The sequence below is a fragment of the Ambystoma mexicanum genome, chromosome 4q (genome assembly GCF_040938575.1).
Source record: "Ambystoma mexicanum isolate Mex_15411 chromosome 4q, UKY_AmexF1_1, whole genome shotgun sequence".
Classification (NCBI taxonomy): Eukaryota; Metazoa; Chordata; class Amphibia; order Caudata; family Ambystomatidae; genus Ambystoma; species Ambystoma mexicanum.
In genome coordinates, this window is record NC_090928.1 from 331,761,574 (window position 1) to 331,776,200 (window position 14,627).

At 43.9% G+C, this 14,627-nt stretch overlaps 1 protein-coding gene across 5 annotated transcripts in view; it reads left to right on the top strand.

The window, feature by feature from the left end:
* RASGRP3 (RAS guanyl releasing protein 3) overlaps nucleotides 1-14,627 on the top strand; it is a 702,554-nt gene that overhangs the window by 525,690 nt on the left and 162,237 nt on the right. For all 5 annotated transcript variants that reach the window (XM_069607912.1, XM_069607913.1, XM_069607911.1 and 2 more), the window contains one exon: nucleotides 11,815-11,931. In XM_069607912.1, the coding sequence (XP_069464013.1) occupies nucleotides 11,815-11,931 (117 nt within the window). The remainder of the gene's footprint in view (nucleotides 1-11,814; nucleotides 11,932-14,627) is intronic.

Here is a 14,627-nt window from a genome sequence, read left to right on the forward strand (position 1 = left end):
GAGAGACATTCTTTAAGAACTGCTTGATAACGAGACAGCCTTTTTTGACGATTTGAAGGAGGCATTGTCGACATACTTCACCCCACACACCTACGTGGATTATGAGAGACACATTCTTCACAGGGCACAACAGGAAAAAGGGGAAACGTTTGTTAACTTTATAATCAGACTGGGCATCATAATAAAACATTGAGAGATCCATATATACTTGAATAATGAAGCACTTCGATCTCAGGTCTTTGCAGAATGTGAGTCTCAGGAATTCAGGAAGTAGCTACTGCAAAAGCAGAGGTCTGGCCGTGGCCCACATGGAATCCAACATAGACCAGCAAATGGAAACGAAGAATAAGGTGACGCTGCAGTCACAGCAAAGGGAGTCTGAAAATGTTGATAAATTGACTCTGCCGGCCACCGGCTCCACAAGGCGTACCGACCACACCTGTTTCAAATGTGTCTATGAATATCCCCATGAAGGAATTTGTCCTGCGATTGGTCAAAGATGCACTTCTTGCTGAGGTGAAGATCATTTCCGAGCTGTGTGCAAGAGTGTACCCATGATGAGACAAGGGAAAGGATCACCGAGTGAGAGAGACTGGGATACACTCGACCAAACAGCAGCAATGCCGTAATGAGTAACAATCAAAGGCAACATTGAACCGTAGACAAAAAGGGCAACACATTTTACACCCAAAGAGAATGGCGGTCCCCAGACAGGTGGAAATACTGGTGTTTTAAGAGGACTGCCAGATACATTGAGGTACGGTCGCTATCTGGTAGTTAATCCACATTGTGCACAGATTATCAGAAAAGGAAAGGCTATGTGTGGGCCCTCATAAACGATGGAGCCAAGGAACACAGCCTGACACTAGTAATGCATGTGAACAAAATCCCCACAGAGTTTCTGATTGACACTGGCGCAACAGTGAACATACTAAGTGAGGAGGCATACAACAAACTTCCACAACTGCCTAAATAAAACCATCGGCTGTAGACATCTATCCCTATGGATCCAACACTCCTTTGCCATGAAGAGCTGTAATATCAGTGACCTGTTCCCACAAATCCCACTCGGCTCGTCTCAAGCTACACATGCTAAAAACCAAAATGAACAGTAGCTGCATCCTGAGTTTTAGGACGCCCATGGATATGGGCCTCGTACAAAGTCTATATCAAATGATGGTGCATGAACACATAGCCAACAACAGAAATGTTGAATATGCATTCCCAAATCTATTCAAAGCCCTAGGCAAGCTAATAATTTGTAATGTGAAACTCCACATTGATCCAGCAGTTAAACCGGTGGCCCAACACTATAGAGGCATACCGATCAACATACAGAAATAGGTAGAAGAGGAGATCAGGAAATTACCAACACATTATTGAACCAGCAACAGGCCCCACGTCGTCGTTGTTTCCCATAGTGTCGGTCCCATAGAAGGCGCTCGACTGTGCTATACAATTATGTGTGAACATGAGAAGAGCTAATGAGGCAATACAGAGAGAAAGACACCAGGTGCCAAGAATTACAGACATGATTCACCTCCTTCATGGTGTGACAATATTTTCCAAGCTTGACCTTAACAAGGGACACCTTCAGCTGGAACTTTCCCCAGAATCTCGGTACATCACCACATTTGTAACTCACCTGGGATTGTTCCGATATAAACACTTGAGCTTCAGAGCATCATCAGCGGCTGAGAAATTCCAGGATGAAATCCACAAGATCATAAGATACATCCCCAACTGCAAAAATTATTTGGATGATATCTTGTTATTCGGTAAATTGATAGAGGAACATGATGCTACCCTACATCAGGTTTGCTCAGCTTTGGAAGCAGCCCGTTTGACATTAACTAAGAGTTAGTGTGAATTTCGCAAGAGGACCCGAACGTTTTTAGGACATATATTTTCAGAACAAGGAATCAGGCCGGACCCTGATGAAGTGGCAACCCTGATCGAAACCCCAAGGCCAGATAATGTCTGTGAATTACGATAATTCCTGGCACTGGCGAGATACTGCTTACAATATTTGCAGGACTACGCTACCGTCAGTGAGCCGCTAAAGGAACTCACCAAACACAAGCAAGAATTCAGATGGATGTCAGAGTGCCAGGCAGCGTTTGAAAACATTTGTTACAACATCACAAAAGCAGAGGACATGACATATCTCAACGCCAGCAAAACAACTGAGGTAATCGTGGAAGCTAGTCCGATCGGCCGGGAGACATTCTGACACAACATGATCCCAAAATGCCACAATCTCGGTTTGTAGTGGCATATGCAAGTAGGAGGCTGTTCCTCACTGAACAAGCCTATTCCCAGGCAGAAAAAGAAAGCTTGCCGGTCGTGTTGGCCTGCAAATATTTTCACCTGGTCCTATATGGGAAGGAATTCACAATCGTCACAGACTACCAAGCCCTCCTAACAATATATGCAATCCCAAGGCCAGGATGCACCCGAGGATTGCGAGGTGGTCCCTGTGCCTTCAAGATTACAAGTTCACAATTAGACATCGCCTGGGTAAAGAAGAAAACCCAGCTGATTACCTGTCTCGCCACCCAACTGAATCTGCCAGAGCAGAACCGTCGATCGCAGATGCATATATAAATTATGTTCTACATCACATGGGCAACGCGCAAGTGTGAATTGGAGCAGGATTCAGCTTTGAACATCATTGCCCGCTGCACAGCAAACTAAATGAAACATGCCAAAACTTTGGCAAAGGACAAAAGCGCCGCAGTACAGGTGGATGTAAATAGTCTGGCACTGGTGCAGAATGAGCTCACCATCACGGAGGATCATATTGTCACGAAAGGCTGCAAGATCATGTTACCCTGAAGCAACAGGTCATTAACCTCTTGCTTGAGGCACATCGAAGAGTGGTGTCAACTAAAAGATTGTTATGACAAAAGGTCTGGTACCTGAAACTGGACTCCAGGATGGAGGAGACTCTGCAGAAATGTGTCACATGCTGTGTAGTAGCGCCACCATCTCACCGCAGCCCCTTGCACATGTCACCGGTGCTGGAGGGAGTATGGGAGGAACTGGCAGTTGACTTCTTTGGACCACTAAGAGATGGGAACTATGTGCTGGTACTGATTGACAAACACTCTCGATTCCCAGAAGCGCAATTAATATCGTCCACAGCTGCCACCTCTGTCATCCCAGCATTGGACCGCATCCTCACAGCTTACGGGATACCCAAAGTCATTAAGTCGGACAATGGCTGCCTTTCACAAGCCAGGATTTTGTGAACTTTTCCCGCTACATGGGTTTTCACGACTCAGGCCAACGGCATAATTGAACGATTCATGGCCAACATCAAAAGGGCACTGCAGGTTGCCAATGTTACGAACAGCCCATTTGAACAAGTCCTTTATTAACTACTCAGAGAATCTAGACATACCCCGCACAGTAACAGGAGTGTGTTCCTAGCTGACCTCATGTTGGGAGAGTGGTGCAGACGCCTCTTCCACAGGGTCCAGACATATGCTCTATGAGTGTGTTAGAACCACAAACACGGGACAAGGATAGCAGAGGAAAGCAAAACATGAAGGAAAGGGCGGATGCCCTACGGGGAGCTAAAGGAGCGGACATATAAGTGGTGGAGCAAATGGTGGTGCAGCAACTCTGGCAGTGGAAACAAAGACCCCAAATTTACGCCTAATTTGCGCCTGAGTGACAGTAACAGACAAGAAAGGTACAATGATCACAGCGGATAATGGGCCCTGCAAGATGATAACCCACAATGTGTTGCAATTCTAGAAATGCCCCAGTGGAGCAGATCAATCCTGGCACCTCCCAAGAGTGGATCAGAATGGACAGGACTCCGAAGACTCCTATCTATGTGATGGTGAAGCACCGGATGAAGAGTGGGGAGGTTCTGGACAAAGCAATGCTCCCAAGACTCAGGAACAGAGGCAAGATGGGCATCTGGTAAGGTCTTGCATAAAACCCAGAAGACTGATAGTAGAGATGGGGTAACTCATTGAACTTTGTTGTTAAAAGGGGGAGATGTGATGTCAAGCCCATTGGCCTTGTTATGTGGGAGAGACATGGTAGGGGAAGTAAAACACAGAACATGATGCAGGGCTAGGGAGGGGTCGAGGGCAGAGTATGAATAAAGTAAGAAGTAAGAAGATGTACCTGGTCTGCGTCTTTATTGCCAAAGGTGTCGCCCACCTAATTGGTGTACCTAAGATGAGGAAATCACAGGTCCTAGGATTTTGGAAGACAGAGATTGTGAGTAAAGGTAGCTCTTGTTAGAGAGGTATCTATGGAGGAGGCGGTGAGAGAAGCTGAGGAGGAGGTGGTGAGAAAACATAAGGAGGTGGTGAGAGGCAGCAAGGGTGAAGAAGCCATCCCTTAATATAGAGGTGGCTCAGCAGAAGGTGCCTAATGACAATAAGGTGAATATTGAGGAGACAATTAAAGGGAAGGGTGACCAGAGTGGAGGGTAAAGCAGAGAATCACTAGGAGTAGGAGAAAGGAGGAGGAGGAAAGGAAAATCAGGGAGTGAATAATGGAGTAGGAGGAGGAGACTGCAATACGACATAAGAAGAAACCTGGAACAGGTGTGGTTATGAGCCCAAGGAGAAACATTTATCAGGGGCAGGAGAAACATGTGGAAAGAGAGAAAGGGAGAGAAGCAGAAAAATAGCTTTGCCAAAGAGGCTACACATACTAGAGACTTTGCTTGTGGAATGAAACAGCGAGAAGAATTGTGATAGAAATGCTTCTTGGAATTCTTTATAGTTTATTTCGACAGTTAGCACATACCTCACATTTAGTTTTATTATGTTCCACTGAGGGTAATGGTCAGGACCCGACCCAAGCCAGAACTCAAGGGATTTTTTCTATGAAGACTTTAAACCTTCCTGAGAGATCCTTAAGTATACTTGGGTGTGTGACAATCATGATTATGATATAGCTACTTTTGTGCATATTCTGGGCTCTGATGGAATTGCTTTAGTTTGTCATTGTAAGAATAAAACCTAATAAAGAGGTGTTGAGAAACATATGTGACATCTGGCAAATGTGTGATCTTTGTGCGCGTTATGACAGCCAATTGTTATAAGTCCTCGCTGTGATATTTTCCAAGTTATAATCATTATAAATTATAATTGTTTTTTTTTAATAACATGCTTAATACCAAAGGTTTCTAAGTGCAGACCTGGGATTCGAACCTGTGTTGCTTTCCGTCATCTTGTTTCCAAGACCACCGCATTGCCACTGGCTATACTACCCATACCATAAAATGGTTCTCTCTATTACAGTAGAGATAACCGTGGGCCTTCTCAGTTATGTGCAGTTTAATGGCAAGGAAGTAATTTGTGCTTTGAAGGAAGAAAGGCTCCTTCTGAATTGAAGACTTGCCTGTCAATTTTCTCTTCTTCCTTGGACAGCCACTTTCCCTTCCATACTGGCTTTGTTATGTAAAACATAAGTCCTTCTGGGGTCAAAAAGAAATCACCATCACATGCTTGAGTGCAAAAGTCCAGGAAGTTTTGCAGTTCCTTACGGGAATTTGGGTGGTACCAGGAATTCAGAGCCACCCTTGATTTCCTTCTTGTGAAACAACATGTCCTACATACTTCACACTGATTTGGCAGAACTGATACTTTCCCACTGACAGCTGTGGGATAGTATCAGTACTTGATCCACAAGACAGCATAGAAAGCTTCAAGAGTCTCTGTTCAGACTCTTCTAGTGTTCTCCCCAAAACTATGATATTGTCGAGATATGCTAGGACTTCTTATACGGTCATGCCTCCTACTGTGTGTTCCATCAGTATGTCTAAAGAGCCTAGGATTCGCTGAAAGGCCTGGTGGCATCCTACCTAATGTGTAACATCCTAGAAGTCAGCAGGATGTTTTTCTTTTCTTTCTTAGTCTTCAGGTACAAATTGGTATTTGGTCATACCCATATCTCAGGTTTAGCACTACGAAGCAATGGCTCACAGTTAGGCATTCATTTTTCCACACTGTGGATGGTTTACTGGTCTTGTCTCAAATGTTCCCGCTTTTTATATTTTATTCTGCTCGCAATTACATCCATATTGTTGAATAAAATACAACAAATACAAGTAGTTGAGGCACATTCTGCTATCACTGTTTTACTTCCTTATGATGGTAATCAGCAATTCGTAAGGAATGGGGACTCCTGAATGGCGCCTGAGGCTTCACAATCCTGTAGGTGGAGTCAGATGTCTTGGACGTCAGTGGGTGCCAATCATCTGGACCGTACTCCGAAAGGCACAGTGTCTGTGGATCTCATGTGGTGCTCCACTTCCAGAGCTTCTCCCATATACCATTCACAAGCGGAGAAAACCTCTGCTCTGTCAGCTAGCTTCTGACTTAGAACTTATTTCGGCTTCTCAATCATGGGTGGGTCCCCAAAGTCCAGCTTTCTGAAACTGAATCTAGCTATCTCTCTTGCCCATACTGCTTCAATCTCAGCTACAATGTCAGGCAAGTATAAACGTGACAATCAGAGTAACTGAATGCCTCATAGAATGTGCCATTGGTACAGCAATCTAGACTTTCAGATTGGTGCCCAGTTCTTCTAGAACTTGCTTCTTTCTGGTGGAATGCCTGACTTGTTCTGGGCTTCAGTCAAGACAGCTTTATTTCAAACTGCCTCTACTAGTGCAAGAGTTGCTTTTGCCTGGTTACAGGTGCCTGGGTAATGGGTGACCGATAAATTCCTTTACAGTACTGTCCTTGGTGCTGGAGTTCACAACTCAGCTTCATGCTCGAGGTAGGCTGGCCTGAACGGAGGGCATAACTTAAGGTGTATGAGACTGCCTAGTGTTACAAGCTTCTGGCAAAACTGTGCAAGTGTCCCAAACATCGCTGCATTGGTACCTGTGTGACAGGTTTCTCTGTGTTCAGTGTCTTCTCTGGGGCAGATGAGTGCCGATTCATCCAGTTCCTGGTCCACTCCTACAATCACATTAGATTCTTCAATTTCACACTCATGAATAGCAGGTAGATGAAGGGCATGTCAATTGCTCCCATCAGAGTCAGGCCTTTAAAATGTCGCACAGGTAGTTGACTCAGGTGCTTTGTTTAGTATGTCTCATAGATGATAGTGACTTGTGGCCCATTGTCTAGATAGAGGTAATTTGTTTCCCTTCGTCTTGGGGCCAACTAAGCCTGATCGCACTCTTTGAACAGTCTTGTCTTTTGCGACTCCTGCATGGACCTGGTTCTCTCAGCCGATGTGCTACCTCCTCCTTCAGCTTGTCGTCTCTGATGGAGCATTTCTCCTCCAAAGGACCCAAGCACTCCTTCACTGGCCCTCTGTATGGTTCCTCTCCTTCTTTCGTTGGTAGCACATGTTCATATTTTCAACTACTCATCTTGGTGCTGGATGGTTATAGCAGTTGGCCTACAAGTGCCTCTCTTCTCCACCTCCATAGCAGATTATCTTTCCGTACTCCAATGTAGATTGATTGTGGCAATTAATGTGTGGGTGGAAGAGTATATTCTTGTTAGAGGTGTGAGTCAGATCTGGCATTGTTTTTTTTTATAGTTGTAATCACATAAGGACATTGTAATGCTAAAACTCTTACAAAAAAACTGTAGGTTAGGACCCTACTTCTATCTTATATGTGGGAAGATATATGAAATAAGCATATGTTATGTGCCTCTGCTGGGCGTTAACATAATAAAAACATTTACTAAAAAAAAGGAAGGAATTTGAATTCCAGGTATGGTTCTTCTCTTCGGATTCCACCATACTTTCTGAAACTAAATTATGAATGTTCGTTTTTATTCATAAACTGCAAAGCAAAACATGACTGAAAGATCCAGAGAGTTCTTTTTTTCGGTGATGCCTTTTCTGATGGCGCAGTGACAAGTAGCCATCATCGAAAAAAAACTCTATTAGAGACACAAATAAATAAGTCTTTAATTCAGGGGAACTTCTGTCTACTAAACTAACCCTGCCCCACACAGATACCCTAACACTGCATCCCATCTTCAGACCACCAGGTCCAGCAACCTCATTCAAAGATGACATCTCACAACTCCTCTCTCTTGAAACCAAACCCTCATCTAGAATTGCCCTGATGGGTGACCTAAATCTAGGCTATAGCAATAGTACAGACACCTATGCCTCAGCGCTAACCAGCACCACAGAAGCCTTGGGCTTCACCCAATGAATTACAGGCCCTACACACAACAAAGGTTGAATGCTAGATTGGATATTAGACTTCAGCTGCAACATCAGTATCCTATCTAATGTGCCTTGCCCTTGGTCAGACCACAATGTCATATATTTTGCCATTCCCCTGAATGGCCTTGTGCCAGTCATTTCACACGTGTAAAGGGAGACCCTGTGCATCACCTCATCAGCTGTTGACATCTGCATACTCTAGTACTGGAGACAGGATGAAGGAGGAAGACGGACGCCCAGATGCATTTTCACAGTCATCTTTTAATACAGATTAAAAAGATATTCTGGAAAGCACACAGATCTGCTTCATTCAGCTTGATTTTATATACATTTTACTAATGACATAATGCTTTAATATAAGCCCTCTTTATCTTTGATTGGTTGGCTTGCTTGTCACTCACGAAGCCCACATGAGCTCATTTTGGCAAGCATTAGATGGCTGACACATAACCTGATAAGGTTGCCTGAGACCCAGCTGAACCTAATAATTTATCCTTCAACTCCTGCAGCCCTTATATGATTCTCGAGGCCTGCCAAATCTACTTGGCAGCTAATACTGTGAAAAAACCCCATGAGCTCATCGTATTTGTTGCTATGTAAGCAGCTGTCCTGTCTAATTGGTAGCCTTCCCATGCTCATATATGATTTGCTATCAATCATGTCTGCTTTTGCTGCAAAGTAATTCTAAATATACCAACCCAGAAGTACTTTATCTCACAGTGAACTGCTGCCAAAGAATATTCCACCATCAGTATGAGTAAGGACTTTTGACACCTGCACCCAAGACACAATTTTGTCTCTGGCATCCTTCTTACAATCTATCTAAGCCTGTTCAACCTAGATACTCAGCCATGCTACCAAACGGCAAACTAATTTACTTTTGAGCATGATTCCTGTTCTTTCTGATTTTCAGATTATATTTTTGCATATTCATGATATGTGAGTAATACTGGAGACACCCTTTACTTCCTGAGTCATTCTGACCCCAAAAATATATGTCACCCTATATGCACTCTTTATCTTCAAAAAGCACTATAATTCTGATTTTTGCAATGTTGGAACCACTGATCAGTCCACCATGCCATCCGCAGCCAGCTTGGGGGGAGAGGGGTCTACCACCTCCTCTACACACGCATTACCAGCCACTCTAACGACAAATGCCGAAATATAAATACAGCCAGTCTGCTACCACTCTTAAAGCCCATTAAAGACTATCAACCTGCAATTAATGATCCCACCTATATATATGCAACCATGCTCTCCTAGAAGCCATTGAAAAAGTGGCTCCCTTAAGCAAACACAAACCTAAACTCTCCGCTCACGCCAATTCATGGTTCTTCCCTAACCTCAAATCTCTTTGCTCATCTAAAACTGCAGCAGAGTCCACCTGCAAAAAGCTTCCCACAGACTCCAACAAAGTTCTTTTCACCTCTTTGGCTAAAACTGACAAACAGGCCATCCTTCTCGCAAAATGTTCCACATTCAATGATGGCATTGAAAAAGCTAATTCAGGCACCTGCAAGCTTTTCGCCATACCGCGAGAACTCAATTCGCCGGTCCCAGCATCTGACAGCTGTATTAAAGAAATGTCCTGGTGTACCAACATCCAAAGTGCCCTTCTTGGCAAAATCTCATTATTGCAATCTAAAATTCTAGCCGAGAAAAATAAATGAACAGCTGCAGAGTTAGCTCATGAACTTCCACCCTCACTGGTGACCCTCGATACCTCAAGGTTAGAGGTTAGCGCTGTCTTAAACCTAGAAGTCATCAAAATTATAAAAGGCCTGACATTTTTCACATGTGAAGGGGACATTTGTCCAGCCGCAACCATCAAAGACTGTGTGTCTGAACTGGCCCACTTCATCACCCCTCTCATTAAAAACTAATGCTCAAATGGGATTGTGCCTTCTAACCTAAAAGGCGCCTAGCTCCAGCCCCTCCTTAAGAAGCCTACACTAGACCCTAATATACCGACCAACTACCGCCCTATAATGACAGTCCCCTTCTTACTTAAAATACTGGACATTGTTGCGCACCTGCAAATCCAGAAGCACCTTGAAAGTAATAATCTCCTTGGATTACGTCAATCTGGATTCCGCCCTAGCCACGGCACAGAGTCAGCTCTCTGAGATTTAAAAATCCAGATGGATGAAATTAAAGACAACGGCAAACTTGCACTCTCTGTCAGCATCTAACCTCAGCAGGAAATGTCTCTACGAAAGCAACAGTCTGGATCACTTCCTTCCTCTCAAACTGAACAATGAGAGTCTTCTCCTCCACAGCCTATGCTTGCCCAGCTCCAGTCACCTGTGGAGTCGCCCAAGGTTCCTTTGTTTCCCCAACGCTTGACAATATCTTAACCAAGCCCCTTTTCAACCCCCTTGACACCTTCGGTATCTGCTAAACTTAATATGTGAACGTCACCCAAATCCTCCTTCCCATCTCTGGCTCATATGACACAGATTCTAATTCACTTAGCAAAGTCTACCAAAACATCCAAGTCAGGATGGCACTGCACTCTCTTTGTCTAAATGACGACAAGACTGAGCTTCTCCTTGTAGGGTCACAAACTCTCTTAAACAGACTTGACACAAAATACAACTCCTTCACCATTGACAGTATAACCATCCCAGTCTCCAAAGAAATCAAAACATTGGGTGTTTACTTAGACTCATCCCTTTCATTAACCAGCCAAGTTAACACAATTGGATCATCTGTGGCTTACACAACCAAACTCATTAATGCATGTAGAGCTTTTATCACTAATGACAACTGTGTGACAATTGCTAGAGGCCTTATCATCTCCAGAATAGACTATTGCAATGCCCTTTTGTAGGCACTACTAATGGGAACATCCAAAAAACTGCAAACAACACAAAATCATGTTCTAAGAGCAGCCCTGAACATCCCAAAAAAGGACCATATCTCTCTAGCTAGAAGTGTGCAATGGCTGCCCATTCGTGAATGTGTCCGCTTTAAAACACTAACGCATACATTCTTCCCGAACATCACACCTAGATACCTCACTAGACAATTCAACAAATCCTAATCCACCAGACCCTCGTGAACTGCACAATTGCATCCCATCACTGTCCCTAGATTCAAACTACAAAGAGCACGGGGTAGTAGCTTCCCCATAATGGTGGCAAACCACTGGAATGCCCTACCTACACACCTCAGATCGGAAACCCTCCTTACGGTCCTCCCACAAAGGCCTTAAAACCTGGCTCTTCTCACTCGATCTCTAATCTCCACTTACCTTCCCCAATGATAACCAATTAGACATGTTGGGTTTACACCATTCATTTATGTTTTAAATATATGTTCCACCTTTACCATTTGGCATTCAACACGCCTTCTGTAACCAGCGTTCAATGCTACTGTTCTCATCTCACTAAGATGAGCTCTACTGTAACTGCATCCAAGGCCTATTCTCATGTATGTCTGAGCTTTCTCTAACAAAACGCCTTGATGCCTCAGGGCGTGGTGCTCTATACAAATGACAAAATAAATAAATAGGTTTGGTATAAAGGTTCAGTGTCAGTTGCCATCTGCTCGTACAATTGTATTTTTCTGGCAGTGAAAATGCACCATAAGCCTTACAGGTTAATGCATGTGTTGCTCTTACTACAGAAACTGCTTCATCTCCAGACGTTCAATACGCTGATGGCAGTGGTTGGTGGGCTAAGCCATAGCTCAATTTCCCGACTCAAGGAAACCCACTCGCATCTTTCTCCAGAAGTGACCAAGGTACGGAAGAGAGACAGCAGAGTCCAGCTACTGTACTACTGCGGTATTATTACTCAATGCATGGAGGCTTAACATGTGATAATACACTGGTCAGCAGAATGCAAATAAGTGCTGCATGCAGAAGAATAATCTGAACGAGGGTTGGGAGCAACAAATGGAGTCCATAGTCAAATTTGCCATGACAATCTTTAATGGCCACTCTTTGTCGGCTGCATGGGCTGATGCTATCAAGGGCTTCTGAGCACTTTTTAGAGTTGGGTGAATCAACCTACCAGACAGTAAAACTATTGAGGTTTTCAGGATAACCACAGTGGCTATGTAAGGGAATATTTAATATTTCTTGAAATTACTTGGTCGTTATTTGCTTACTTTTTTGGTCATTCTGAAAACCCAACTAGATTCTATAATATCATGGGTAGACCGGCTTGACCGTAGCAATAGGTGTGTGTTTCAATACAGGTGACAGCTGGTAAACCATGTGCAGGGGGTGATCCTTAAAGATGGTAATTTAAAGTGAGATGATGATGATGAGATGCTTATTGTAATAGGCCATTCGGACATGGTAGGCAAGAATTAGAGAAGACTTTATGTCTGAAGTCAAATGCTATAAGATGATATGACATACATCCCACATTCTACCATATATGTTTTTCTACAAGTGAGCTGTGTGTGATGTGTTCCTTGAATAAGATGGCTGCTTTTACCAGGTAAAGGAAGACTTGTGGTGGTGGCCTGGAGAGAGGATGTGTGAAACTGCCTAAATAACAGCGGATGCTTGGAAAACCCTTAGCAAACCCAGGAATAGATCTTGGCCTAATCATCTGTTTATATCTTTGAACCACATAAGTGAAGAGTGCTTCAAACTGATGTTTTGCGGAATTGGCTGGAATGATGGTGAAATAGCAGCTGACAGATTTCAGAGATGAGGTCATGAGCCAGTACTTTGGTGGTTAGGTGGCAGATGGCGATGCGAGGAAAGTGGAACGAGATCTAGCGATGCAGGATTGTAGTCAGGTGTCATCTGGAGGATGGCAGGACAAACTTTCATGATTTTCAGAGTGAAAAGAAAGGGAAGTTGGGTTTAGTCCAGATTTCTGTTGACTAGCAGATAGGTGGCAGTGGCAGGTAGACGGTCTGATTTATAACACTTCATGCTCTGTTTTCCACAATATCAGTTTGGGATTTTAAAAGGGTTGGTTTCACAAGGATTCTAATTTTCTTCTGCATTTGTTTTTGGTGTTTTGGGGCCAGAACAGTGGGTTTTGAATGATCTCATGCCTTTCCAAATTAATAAGTGTTTTGGCACTCACAATGATGACATAGGATGGAAATGACTCAGTTCACCAGCATTTCATGTTTACTGGAGAAGGTTTGTGAATGATGTATTTGAATTACATTGTTAATAACAGGGTTTGCATCATTCTACTAGAGGCCAGTGAGTGATAGTCAAGTGATCTTCTCAGAGAGCTCTTGCTTGTGAAGATATTGCAAATTTGATTTGCCATGGTGAGACGAGGTGTTCATTCATGAGGGTAAACGCAAGTAGGTAGTGGTCAGACCTGTCACACCAGACTGAGCTTTTAAAAAACATCTTGTAAGTTTGGGTTGCGAGATAAAGTGCTTTGCTTTCTATGTGGACATGAATTTTGGATAACCTTGGACAAGCTGTAGAAGTGAGCAAGGTGGGAGAGGCAAGGAGCAATGACCTTTTTCAAAGTAAAGTCATGTAAAGAGAGACCAATTTACCGCACTATTAAAAACAATACTCAATAATAGAGTACTGAAAGTGCACGGGAAAACCCAGACGTCAAGATACGAGAGAGAGACATGGGGTGGAGGAGAGAAGTCAATGTGCTGCTATAATTCCAATTAAAGTAACTCTTTGTCATTCCCAGGCAATGAGGCCTTCCCTATCTTTTGTACATGGCCTTATGTATCATCTTGTGTATGTCTGTTTACTGAGGAGTTCGGCAGGTGTCTATCTATGCTTGTCTCATAATGAATAGCCAGTGTTCTCAGTACCTTGGTCACGTGTTAAAGGACCGTGTGTCACGAACCATATTAAAAAAAACCCTGGCCAGCCCATGGGCCAGGAGGGGCCTTGGATCGGGTCTCAAACAAACTCAGGCATCCTTTGCTGAAGCCCTCTTGGGACCAGTCCTGGCGCCGTTGGCGCCAGGCTCATACTTCGTGAGGACTTGTGTTTTGGGACTACTTTGTTTCCAGTGCCAGCCAACATGAGGCACCCACATAGCTTGGTTCTCTTGGAACCAAGCTATGCGGTATAGTGTTTTGGGTGTGGTAGCCTAGGACTTACTTTACCTCGACTACTTTTCGGAATCTATTTAAACCACACCAGACTTGAATGACACGCTTTGCGTTACTGTACAATCCTGCAACATGACGCTCATCGTGTTCAGCTGTACCTGCGAACCTCGGAAGAACGGCATCTGAAAAACAAAAGGACATCGTTAATAGCAGCAGCTTACCTGTAATTCCATCGCTAGCTGCCCTCAGCTCCTGCAAACAGCATCCAAGGATCAGCGAGCCTCCCGGACCGATGAATCTGCAAAAAAGAGAGAAACAGGACATTAGACATTTTAGAATGGTGCCAGAAGCTTACCTCACGAGTCGCCCATCGACCAGCATCGCCTTAGGACTTCTTGCTCTGGGTGAGCACCGCAATCTACGGGAAC